This window comes from Carassius gibelio, chromosome A14 (assembly GCF_023724105.1).
Source record: "Carassius gibelio isolate Cgi1373 ecotype wild population from Czech Republic chromosome A14, carGib1.2-hapl.c, whole genome shotgun sequence".
NCBI lineage: Eukaryota > Metazoa > Chordata > Actinopteri > Cypriniformes > Cyprinidae > Carassius > Carassius gibelio.
In genome coordinates this window covers 2,181,145-2,194,796 of record NC_068384.1, presented here as the reverse complement: position 1 = coordinate 2,194,796, position 13,652 = coordinate 2,181,145, and the positions used below count along the sequence as shown (strand labels likewise).

Here is a 13,652-nt window from a genome sequence, read left to right as displayed (position 1 = left end):
AGACCAAATGGTGTCAAAGACAGTAACTTTCTGCTTGACTACCTTCTGTCTGAGACACAATTCATCATGACATTTCCTAAATGACATGACATTCTGTCCACATGTTTTATGAGTCATCATCACTCATTCTCATAAGGGTGTTTTTGAAATACTGTACATCTAAATCCATTCAATCAGAGTTACTGTACAAGAACATTCTGCTCACACTGTACAACTGAAAGATATTAGTCAGAGAGAGTCAAACTGGATTTAACTGCTCTGAAATGTGTCTACCACACAGAAGCTTTGGTCGTACACCATGTAAGTTTTTATGAGAATTATTGATTCCTGCCGACATCCACTTATTCTTATTTTTCAATGAAGCCTCATTCACAGATATACACCTGCACACAAACATGAGCCGTGAATGACATCCTATAAAACCCGGCTACTCTCGAGGTCTTCACATTTGCCCTCTTCAGCAGGAGGACCCCAGCAGCCCACTTAAAGAGGAGTACATTCTCATAAAGACCTCATCTCTGTCGCTGTACATAAACATGTTCCCACAGCACACTGCGCCCCACCTGCCCCTGATGTCTGCCCAGTGCTGACCTCAGTCCAGCACTTCGCCCCCCTTTCCACCAGCTGTGTACTGAATTCCTCCCACACAGCGACAAAAAATGCCAAAAATGAGGCTTGTTGTGGTGTTTCAAGGGGTCTGGGACCTGGTTTCAATTAAAGCTTGTTAAAAATAAAAGACAACCATGGAAGAATGGGAAAAACACAGCACTGATGCTATGTGGGTTGCCATATCCCGCATAATTAGGAACATGGGAACAAGTAAAAGACATGTCACTGTCAAAAGTTGTGCTCTTCATGACCTCTTACAATTATGCAATCAGTCATTCATGGTGTCCTAATTGATGTGTGTAGTTTTGTTAGGAAGAACAAGAGAAGGTTCATGTCCAGAAGAGCAGAGGAGCCTTCAAAAAGATGATAGGTTTAAATGTTGGGGAGGCACAAAACACTCTCAAATTAAGCTGAAATGTGTGGGTTTTTCATGGAAAGTTGACTTCTGGAGAACTATAAATAATATCAGCATTGTGTTGTGAAACATTTAGACCAAAAACTGTCCACTTCCCTTTATGAGAAATGGACACAATCCAACTTTCTGGGGTGTGAAGAAAGTGAACTTGGAACAAAACTGAGGTCTGATTTAGATATTTATGTTGATCCGACAAGTCCTTTAACCACAGTACTCTTGTGGGGAGCTGGAAATCCATTTTGTCTCTCTCTGACAAACTCCTTAATTTAAGAAGTCCTGCTGGAGATCAAGAATAACAAAGAAGTTGCGAGTGTTCTGCCATTGTTGTGACATAATGCCAAGTATGGTGTCCCACACTCAGCAATTGTGCTCGGCATTTAACCCATCCACACACAGCACTGACTAGTGAACACACACAATAGTGGGCAGCAATTTAATCCAGAGCCCGGAGGGCAATTGGGGGTTCGGTGCCTTGTTACTGAAGGTGGAAGACATCAATCCCTGCCAGTACTAAGACTCAAACCCACATCCTTCGGGTTACAAGACCTCTTACCATATGCCCACAACTGCCCCTATTTCTGGATAAAGAAAGGGGTAGTTGTGGCCTAATAGAGAGAGTGATCTGATATCAGAAACAGTCAAAAGTTTGTCAGTGAACAAAAAATTTGCTAATTACCAATCAGATCATGAAGTAAATTCTTTAAGCATACCTAAAAAATCAAATTATCTGTATGGTATGTTGCTTACATTATATACTTCTAGTGGAGAAACAAATGAGAGGGTGACAGGTTAATATTTACAATAAAAATGTTTTACCCCCCCAATAAGGGCCACCCTATTGTTCAGCTACGTTGTCATTGGTCCCTGGTGGATGTTAAAACGCTGGAACTTATGAAGTCAGATGATGCTTGTGTTAGATTTTTGTACAGATTTATTTCAATTTACATGTGTACTGTCTTTTATAGAGAGGATATCCTGTTGCTGCCCAGTAAGTGTTGGTCATAATATGCGGAATTCCCTACTCTGTGGCTGGTACAAGACTGCTTGTGCTTCCCGTCCACCCATGTGATACACAGTGTCGGTAAAACAGGCTCTGAGGATGGGGGGGGGGGGTGGATTTTGGCCTTACACAACAATAGACTTTTATTAATCATTTAACCTTGCTACACTATCCATTGTAATTTCATGGCTTTGCAAGCAACGAAGGCTTCTTAATAAATAAAAAATAACGTCAAACAATAGTAAGCATGTCCACAGTCACAAAACCCAAAAGTCAGACAACAGTTACACATTAATTTATTTTTCAGAAGAAGACAAACCACCCTTCTGGGACATGTAAAATCTCAAAATACTGGAATTCTGCAAGACATGCAAGACAAGAAATTGAATGTGAACATTTGTCTATATAAGCTTACATATTATAACAGAAACATATTTTTATAAGAGATACTGTGACTGTAGAAATTCCCTCATTAAGTAATCCATATACTTTATATTATAAATCATGTAATGTGTAATGTACAGTGAGCTGGACATTATTGGCAAAATAAACTAGGTCATGTTTATTTTGTTATAATGACCATCTCCCTGTACAGTTATGCTTAATTATGATTATTTACCAAATAAGTAAAAAAAAAAAAAAAATACATACTGGAATAACAGAAATATTGGAAATATTGATTTCAGTTTATATTATTATTGTTTTTATGAAGAAAGACATAACAGAGTGATTAAAGAAGCCTGAAATGAGCACATAAATATATGCATTTAGCAGACACTTTTATCCAAAGTGACTTGATAGCGCAATGCTCTACCAATTGAGCTACAGGAACACTATAAGCACATATAGGATAATCAGAAATATTTGACCATAAAATAAACAAATGACCAAATTTCCTGAGAGATATATTATAATACATAATAATATGTCTACTTATAATTTTACTGTAATTTATGTGATAGTTCAATCGTGGTTATTCTGCCTCTAATTATGCAGCTTTTACACAATTAATGGAATTTCATGATGAATTATCATTGGTCCAGTCTGTCACACAAACAACAGTAAAATAAATTCATAAGATGTTCAAGGAGCTGATGGCAGACAGAACCTCCAGCTGTGCTGCCTGCTGTGCCTTCTCATTCATTGAAGTGCTCTTTTGTTACAAGTCCCTTTGCTACAACTACTGATCCCTGCCAAACCGCAAGGTTAAGACAACAGCAATGGAGAATGCAGATTTTATTAGTTCCTGGATTGGTCTTTGGATGGTGGAGTTGAAAACCCACACACACACAGCTTGTACAAACAACAGCTGACTATAGGCAGAGTGGTAATTCTGGTCATATTTGATCAAATATGGAAACAATGGAAAATGAAGAACCTTGTATATAGTCTCCATAAGTGGATCTTTATCCCATAAGCTTCCACAATATGTTCTGGAGCTCAAGGGATTGTGCTCTACTTCATGCTGGAGATTCTCCTTGAAATTGCAATATAAAGGAACATGAGCAGCCATCATGGCCTGCAAAGAGACTAACTAGTGTGTCAAAGAGAAAAGACAATTTGGAGGTAATAACCAATGACCAAAAATATGATACATAAATGTCTCCAAAGCACACCACCTGAGCTCTTTGGCTGTCTGATTAAAGCCCTGTGCACAGATGGCAGATAGACGATGACACTACAGTTCTATGAGAACAGGGATAACCACATTACCCAACTTTATCAGTAAAGACAACAGAGGAATAATATTGTTGGAATCACCTTCACAAGGCTTTTTTCCCCAGCTGATAAAACAATTGACAGCCAGTCAAACTGTTATATCTCTATAATGTTTTAATGTTCAATAAAGGCAGAAAATGAAGAAGATTGCAAGCCAGAGATCATGAAAGAGAGAAAGAAAGAAGTGCGTCTGTGCACAGTCTATTAATGTGTGCCACCCCACCTCTGTGGGATGAGTGAATGAGCTTGAATTGCACTTGGCTGACCCCTACCTACTGTATTAATCCCGACATGCACTGCTGTTGAACAGCATTAATGTTCTTCCTGAGCATGGAAAATAAAATGTAATCCAGAAAAAAACATTACACACTTTTTAACCCTGCAGGCACTACTTTATATAGTACATGTTTAATTAATTATTTTGCCACCCATTTAATGGTTTACTGTATTTACACTGCTTTAGTAAGTTCTGTGTAGCAAGGTGCAAGTAAAGTTTCAGTACTGAACCTATTTGACTGAACTCAGCAGAATACCAATTAAAATGCACTATTAGCATTTTTGTCATTTGCAGTATACAGTAGGCTTTTATTAAGCAACATAAATAACTACTCCACATTTTAAGAAAAATCTCTGTCAGTCAGGCTTGATGTACACACTGCAAGTTGCGAGGCACTGGTGCAATTAAATACTCAATTTTGGGTCATACAGATAAAAGTAAGACAACCCGCAAAGTGTTAAAAAAAAACTTACACTAGCTTCTCTATTCTTTTTGTGTTCTATTTTCTTTTTATTTATTATACAATTAACAAAAGTAAAAAATACTATTTTAAATCGAAATAAAAAGAACATTTGTGTTTTCGTAATTAAGCAAACAAACAGGATGCACGTTCTGTCAATGGTTCTTGGTTTCCATTCTGTGAATTTGTTTGCGGATCGCTGCGACACACATCTGTTAAATATCTGTTATTTATTAATGCCAGATATATTTCACATATTTATACCTTTTCTATATAGATTTTGATTGTATTTTATTTGTATGGAAACAAATTTTGATATTTTTAATGTAATTTATATATTTGCCTTAAATCATCAATGACCCAGAGTTTGAATACATAGACTGTATAGTTAATTCCAAGCAGAAACTTGTGAATGATGCTCTTATAGGCTAGTTTTGTGACATCATTGAATGTTCTGGGAAAACTGAAGTTGAATTGTCAGTGTCGGTCACGGCACATTTTAACTGCTGATTTGGATCCGGCAATGTTTCATTTACTGTTCAACTTCCTCATCCAAATCAAATTTAACAACTTTTAAGTTTTTATTGGCCAACTCCTGGTAATATTTCTTAAAATGCATGTTTGTTATCAAGATATCAGACATCATTTTATTTTCTGTCAAATCTCTGTTATGCCGCATGAACGCTTCCAGACTGAAAGCACAAAGTGAACCTGCAGTTATGCTCTGCTTACGTGCTTCTTATGCATGCAAAGTGAAACAGAACTAATTTGTCAAGCCAGTGATGAAATGTTGAATTACTGCAATGTGGTGATGTAAATGTCACTGAGTTCTGGAAAGTAGTGCAATGCAGAGGGATCTCAGATGTGTAAAATTCCTGGAGTATTTTAACCTTTAAATGGTCCGGCAAAATTTGAATACAGAGCCATGGGCAATATCTGGATCTTTTCAAGATGTCTTACATCTCTCTAAACAGCAGCAATTTTGGATATTTTTCTTACTTAAAACAGACTTGATCTTTAATCCTTTTCATTCCTGTAAGTAATTTCCAACAGCCAATTCAAAATGTGTTTCACTTCTCTAAATGTGTTATATGAGTTGGTAGAGATAATAGTGCAGATTTTGACTAGTGGCTCTGACTCACCTCATATTTCTTGTAACAGTTTCAGTTGATTTATTAATACTTAAGAAATCACAAGACAAATCACAAATCCCCCTTGGCTGCACCAGTTGCACCTCAGACCCCACCCACCCCCCACATTTAGTAGCGCTACATTGTTCAATTCACAAATTTCAGCTAACAAAACTTGGCTTAAATGTAATAATCACAAATGCACCACCAAAAATCTGATGACAGAAGATAAGTGGCAAACGGCTAACCTTCATGGCCTATTTTTGACTAATGGATTAACCATAAAACCCTGACATATAAAATATAATGCCATGTTCTTCTGCACTACCATTGTCTTGAGGTGGGGCGAGTGACACACATTTGGAGTAGAGGATTAAGCAAGAAAGTCTGGGGAAAGATTCTTTACTCAGGTATACGTGTCACATTTCTGTGACCTCTACTGCCAGAACAATTCCAGAGTGCCTCTTGCCTCTCCATCCGCTTCCTTCATGTGTCTTTCCCACGCTTGGCGCGAGGACAGTGAAGGAAATCTACTTGGAGACCTCGTAGACAAAGCTTGAAGACCCAGAAAGTCATGGGGGCAGCAGTATTTCCTCTGTTTGGATCAGAGTAAGAGCTGATGTTTGTTTGGACAGCAGGAGGAAGACCTGTATCTGTAGTGTACAACTGCTATGTCTTACTGTACAACGGCATCCATCTTTTACTATACATCTTGTTTATAAGGAGATGCTGCCAGAAGTCCAAGTAGCCAAGATTCAACAATATACTTTCTCTTATAAACACGTATTCTCTTGTCAAACTCAAAAACAACACTGGACCTGGAGATGTGCCCATACTACCCCAATACAATAAACAGTTTTGGATGTTATCAAAAACACACCTGATATCTTGAACACAATGTGTTTCCATTCTTGGAATAACTAGTATTTAGTGACTCTGAATGACTAACTAGTCCCTGAGGATGGAGGAATTCAAGAAGTGCCCACTGCCCTACTGTTCTTCCATCATAAACTGTGTAGATTGGGGTGTCCCCGGAATGACTGGGGTCCTTAGAAAAATTAGCAAATATCAGTAAAAGGATTTAAGCCCCAGCAGGGATAAATCACCTTCTGCTTTCCAAATAAGCATTTCATTTAGTGCCAGAATATAGTGTGCTGATGACTGGGTCTCAAAACCCAGTGAGCTGCACACCTAGACAAAACATGGGACCCGCAAATTCTAACAATCCATTAGGCATATAATCCCCAAAAATGCTGCACCAAACAATCTGTGTATATGTATAGGCAGTGCGTTTGGTTGTAAGAAACACATCATATGACATCAATGCAGATTACCTTATTTTAAAGACTGAGAAAAAAAATTAACATCAATAAAATCACATCAGTAAATGCAGTCCCTTCAGATAAGTTATGTTACTAGAACAAAAACGCTGTAAAAAAAATCATCACTGTTTCAAAAGACATAAAATTTGTTCCCTACCAATTATTTTTTCACAATAATAGTAATTTCTTTCATGTGTTCGTTTTCAGTTTCTCAATTCTCTTCTTCGGTAACTAAGGTCGAAATAGTTTAAAAAGTGCAGTGAACGTCAGTGACTTTCAAGTTAAAGCTAAAAAGAAAATAGCCTGATATCAGAACAACAATTAAACTGTTGACCATTAATTCAATTCCATCATTTTATTCTAACACAGCACTATTTATGTCATCACTACATTCACATTTGTTTGAATCCATTTACATGCAGATCAATCAATGCACATTAAGTTGACAACAAATGAACTTCAGACCGCATCTCTTCAACAGCAGCCCATTGAAAGATCGCGTGCCGCATTGCTCGCGTGCGCAGTACAATGACAAAAAAGCGCGAACTTACCACTTGAGAAGAAATTAAGAAGCAGCTGGAAAGTGAAGAAGCCTTTGACAGAGATTGGACCTGGAGTCATTTCGTCCTTTAAAATAACGCTTCGACTGATATTCCGTACAATCAGCTGTCACTTTATATTTTGATATGGCTGTAATAGTCCAGGGATAGGCTACTGTGATTTCTCTTGGTGTACGGTTAAACGTGTACAGTTTCTGTAAATATGACAGAGATTGTTCTTTCTAGAGTGAAAACAACTCTTGCTGTCTCTCAGTGAGTGTAAATGTGTGGCTTGATTGCTCTTCCTTCCTAAAACTGAGTCAATTAAATTTCAAAAACTAGACTCTATAAAGAAGGTTAAACAATTATATAACAATGAAAAGCACTAATGCCAACCAACTTATTGATAGAAACCCCCCCACTGCCTTTGTCTTTTCTGCTGGGGTTTGTCCTCTCCCAGGCTTTATATGAGTGAAGCGGCGGAAGGACGCAACGTCACTGTAGTAACCCTGCAGCTCATTCTCCACCGCACTTTCCTGCTTCAACTTACGATATCGACCCCACAGAGAGCGATTAAGTTAATGTTTTTGTTATTTTCTGTCTGATTAAATTAAAGATTTATTTTATCTCGACACATATCTCTACCCAGATGCTTCTGTGAAGACGCTTCACAAAGTAGGCTATTTCACCATTGTTTTTAACTTCAAATCCCTAAAATATCTGGGTGCAAAGGTAAACAGCCATTGTCTGATATCATATCAGTCAAAAAAAAAAAAAAACGTTGAAAAAACATTTACATGGTTTATTTTTAACTTCAGCAACTAATTTTATATCAAAGTAAATAATCATGGGGCTTCTTTTCACCTCCCAACACCTAATGGTGTGGGGATTTTTCACCACCGACGGTTTGTGTTTTTGATGCTCCCAGCAATTTAGGGCAAGACATTGTCCATTCATGTCCTTCCATTTATATAATTGCAAATGAAAAGGATGTTAAATCTTTTAAAAAAAGACATTAAAAAATGCTGTTTAATACAGTTTGTGTATACTGAGGTATACGGTTAAAGAGACATGAAGTTTTCTTCCTGTAATATTAAAAGGATGATGATATAATTAATGTGATAATGGGCCACTGATAACAGTTTACCAGTTTATTTACTTCTGTGACTCAAAGAAACTATGAAGATAGCTGCTAAATGTTAAGGATTTAGTTATTCAATGATGTTACTTATATTTATCTTTCTTATAAATCACATTTTATTCTGCAGTGTTATAAAAAAATTTTTTAATAACTTCATGACTCGTCCATGTTCATTAAATTTACTACTTTTCAGGAAAATTATGATTATTAATTTTTTTTTACAAATGAATACCTCTATTACTATTATTATTATTATTATTATTATTATTATTATTATTATTAAATGTTTTATGATTTTAAGATACTTTTTTATCTACGTATACAAAATTTTCCAGTCCTGTTTTCTGGTTTGGCAGCAGAGATCTGATTTAGGGAATTTCTCAAGTCTTCGAAACAATAATATTTGTCTAGCAACTGACCTTTCACAACAGTTTAGAACTGTGAGGTGAAGTGATTTAACATTTTGCAGACATTTATAAATATGCCTGTTTATTACTGTTTTTATATTATTTATGTAGCAGACTTAAGGAAATCTTGTGTGCATCTCTCTGACCACATGTATTGTTGAATCTAGTGCAGAGAACACAATAAGAGGGTCCACAACCGATTCTGTGTATGCAGCTTGAGCTCTTTCCTTCAGCTCAACAATGACCTCCCCTGTTAAAACAAAAAACTCCAGCGTAATCAACACATACTTCTTGGGGATGAATGAGATTCTAACTACCAGAAGGTGGTGAATATTATGCTTAAACAATGCTATTATACTGTAATGCCCAAACCTTTCAACAGGACAGAGTTAAGAATTCTGAATATACTGCAGCCTACGATTAAAAAGAGTAGCTCTCCATTTAAAATAGACTTTTGTCCTCTGTAGAGACATAACATTTTAGTAAATTTTTAGAGACCATACATGCCACAGTTTTAAGTCTGGATGTCCTGTACAGAGCACATTCATGGGTTTTTAGGGATATCAAATTCATAGGCAAATCACAAACAAACCTTCTTCTTGGTCTTTAAAAATGACTGACATGGACAGAATAATAAAATTTAGCACTCAGTGAAAATATGATAATATTTTTTTAAATAATTGTTTAAATCTGCCTAATTTTCGAATTGTTTATCAGAAATAAACTCTGGGAAAAAAATATATGATGGGGTTTCAAATGGGAATATAACTTGTTGTTATGAAATAGGGTCTTCTGTAGAGGACACCCGGACAAGCATCATGTTAATCAGACATTTTGGGGAGACACAAGTCAAAATTATAGATCAGTATTGCTATAAATGATCAGATATTCTTAAGAAAATGTTGTCAAGTTATTACAGTCATCATAACACTTCTTTATACGCTTTCATTATAGTTTGTCCCAAGAACACATTAATATGCAAATTAGGTGAATAAAAAATAGTACATAGTTTTTGCCTATTTTTGATTTCTTATATATAATAATAATAATAATTATTATTATTATTATTATTATTTAATTACTTCGCTCTCTACAAAGGACACAGAATAAAATATGAATAATATATTTTTATTTTTATTTAAAAAAAAAATTCATTTGTTTCTAATGCTCCAACCAATGTAATTATAAAACTATAAAATCCACAAATCCACGTTTTTATGGTTCTCGGGGGGATATAATAGCATCTGTAGCTATTATTATTCGCTATTTTGCACAGGGCAAATTTAATCTAAATAATATGTTACTAAATAGTTTGTAAAAAGGAGGAGGGAGCGATGAATGAGAGTAAATACATAACCGTGTGTAAGAGACACCACCTTGTGGCCATACAGCAGTATTACATTCGCACTGCGCGCGTCCCCGACTCCCCGTGCGTGTTCTTGGCGATGGACGCTCGTGAGGGATCGAGTTTATGTAACTGTCACATAGAAAATACTGACAAAATGTTTTAAATCCCCTTACTCGACTTTTTTATTAGAATATGAAGAAGTCTGTTGACGATGTATAAAGTAAGAATCTATTTTGTGGTAAGTTTGTAGAAGTTGTCAGGAGGAGATCTGTCAGGAAATAGCTATTACGCGCGTTTATCAAATAATCGATCCCTTATGAATATTAGCGGTAATTTTAGTATAATCAGATTCAAATATTTCACCTTACCTTGTTATGCACTTGAAGGTAAATCATTTTAATTTGTATTTTTTGTAGTAACAAAGTTTCGTAGAAATGTGGTAATTGTGGAACTGTGAACTTGTAACGTTACTGTGACCAAACCTGTTGAGTCAGCTAAGTTACTACAGAAAAGCAAAAGACCAAAGGCACATTTTTTCTGTCTATTATTGCATCTGTTAAATGTATCTGCCAATCAGTCTGTCTGTTTTCTGTCATATAGTTTTTTCCCCTGTACCAACAAAAGAAAGTCTATTTCCAGATGCTTGCACGGATGCCAATTATTTGATCAACTACAAATTTGTTTAACTTCCTGCACTTTTTAGTGTGTCATGTGGCATACAGACTTCTGTATTCTGTATGGCCAGCAGCCATATCACCCTGGAGCTCAAGACCGGTTTCCCACTGAAGCTAAGCAGGGCTGAGCCTCCTGGGAAAACTAGGTTGCAGCTGGAAGAGGTGCTAGTCAGGCTAGCAGGGGGTGCTCACCCTGAGGTCTGTGTGGGTCCTAGCACCCCAGTGCAGCGATGGGGACACTATACTGTCAACAAGCACTGTCCTTCAGATGAGATGTTAAACCGAGGTCTTGACTCTCTGTGGTCAATAAAATCCAAGGATGTCTTTCTAAAAGAGTAGAGGTGTGACCTCGGCATCCTGGCTAAATTCACCCAATGGCCTCTGACTATCATGGCCTTCCAGTCATCTCCTGAACTGGGCTCTGCTCTGCACATGCATATTGAGCTGCTGGCCAAGCAGAAGATTTGAGAATGCTACCATGGGTAATTTTCATTCAGTGTTAGTTTAAATAATGTGTTTCATGTCATTATATGAAACATTTCTTAGTGGATTGTGTTCAAATATTGTTATCTAGGACATTACACTTGAAATCAACTACCTCAGACTCTATCATCTCTCCACTTTGTGGGATAGAGCTTCCAAAAACTTTTTTATATGTTTAAAATATAAAAAATTCCGATCAATTCCACAAAGCTGCATCTCTAAATATCACACTCTATCTGGGATTAAAACAGGATTGCCAACTTGGATCTAACCATTTAACATCTAAAAACAGGTACATTTAACTGTAATCTTTCATCACACATTAGATCAATCAGTCATATTTCTCCACACTGATTTACTGTATGCATACTGAATTTACAGCTTCAGAAATGACAAATCACAAATCAGTCATATTCATGGCCACAGCACAGCAGCTTTCAGAAGATGCCAACTGGTTCCTAAACCTCCAGCTGTTGAGACACTTTTAACGATATGGTGGTTGTGTATGTGTTGTGATGAAGTTGACTTTTCTAACTCTTAGGATTTCTTTCTTCTCTCCTTCCAGGTAAGTTCAAACACAGTTCCTCTTATAGTAGCTGTATGCTAGCTCGTAATCATGCTAATGCAAACTCCCACACTGATACTGTAGCTGTAGTCAAGTGTAGTTAAAGCAGGATGTGTGATGTGGGCAGCTGTCACAGCTGTGTGCCCCAGACCGAGGTGTGTTGATGGGGCAGAAGACGTGTCTGCTGCTGTCTGTCTGGAGATCTGCAGGAGCTCTGATCACACTGAGCAACAGGTGGATCACTCACTCGTTTTTAGCAGTTCATCATTTCCATCTGATTAAACAATAACAAGAAGGCAAGAGGTGTTCTGTTTGCTTTTTAAAGACACGATGGAGCCTGAAGTATGAAACTTGACACTGCACAAATTCTGAATATGGACTGAATTTGTATGTTTAAATGCATGGGCATTTCAACGGTTTTGTAAGTGAAATTCCTTTTTCCTAATCAGTGGTTTTTAACCAGGTGCAGTGGCTCACTAATGGCCCTTGGTCATTTTCTCAACCTTTCTGAGTCCAGGGCCTTCCTTTGTCCACAACACTATTGGAAGGCCCACCACTCCTAGTCTCCAGTCCCAGGATTCCAGAAGTTGAAAATTCTTAAAGGGATTTTTCACCCAAAAATAAATGAACACCAAAGAAGATGTTTTGAAGAATGTTGGTAACGGTTGCTGATAGCCATTGGCTTCCATTGTATTTTTTTGTTTTTGTTTTTGTTTCCATACATACAATGGAAGTCAGAGGCTACAAGCAACAGTTTGGTTACCAACAATCTTCAAAACAGCTTCTTTGTGTTCAACAGAAAAAAACAAACTTATACAGGTTTTGGGGTCAGGTCAGGGTGAGTAAATGATGACAAAAATTTTAATTTGGGTGTGAACTGTCCCTTTAAATGTACCCACTCTTTTTTGGATTTTCCAGTTTGTGTAATACATGACAAGGGATGAGGAAAGGGATATTTAAAAAAAAAATAAAAAAAAATTACTGTAATATAACTAGAAAATAATTAACATTTGTCTAACTAGAGAAAAATTATAAAAAATGCCAATGGAATTTTTTATAATTTACTTTATAATTTGTCCAGGCCTAGAAATCACACTTAACATTAGGCAACATCATATATTCAGGTTTTCCCTGGTTAAGAAACCCTTTTCTAGGGGCTGAAAAATTACAATATTATTTTAAAATCCTTAAATATATTTTTTAAATTAATTTACATTTATTATTCGTAATTTGAACAACAACAAAAAAAAAATTGTCTTATTTTTATATTATTTACATTCCTAGTTTTGAATGAAAACAAGAATAATTTCAGGCAGAAGTACAAATGCAAATATCAAAGCCCATGTAGGGGGGTTTCCAATATTGTTTTTGACAAAGGGAGACCTTGGAGTTGGAAAGTTTTGTGAAACACTGCTCCACATGTTCTCTGATTGTTACATCCCTAGGATGTATGTCGTTGTTTTTTTTTTTTTATTAATTGTTGAGGTAGGTTTTCCCCACCCTTTGGGGTGTGTTTATGTATCATATGTGTTCTCTCACTCTCTACCGCTCTCTAATTGATAG

At 36.5% G+C, this 13,652-nt stretch overlaps 1 protein-coding gene across 1 annotated transcript in view; it reads right to left on the bottom strand.

The window, feature by feature from the left end:
* The window catches only part of LOC128027223 (vascular endothelial growth factor receptor kdr-like), a 36,687-nt gene extending 28,738 nt beyond the window's left edge, over positions 1 to 7,949 (bottom strand). Inside the window, exon 1 of the mRNA XM_052614603.1 lies at positions 7,484 to 7,949. Within this exon, the coding sequence (XP_052470563.1) occupies positions 7,484 to 7,553 (70 nt within the window). The 5' untranslated portion in view covers positions 7,554 to 7,949. The remainder of the gene's footprint in view (positions 1 to 7,483) is intronic.
* Between the last annotated feature and the right edge of the window lie 5,703 nt (positions 7,950 to 13,652).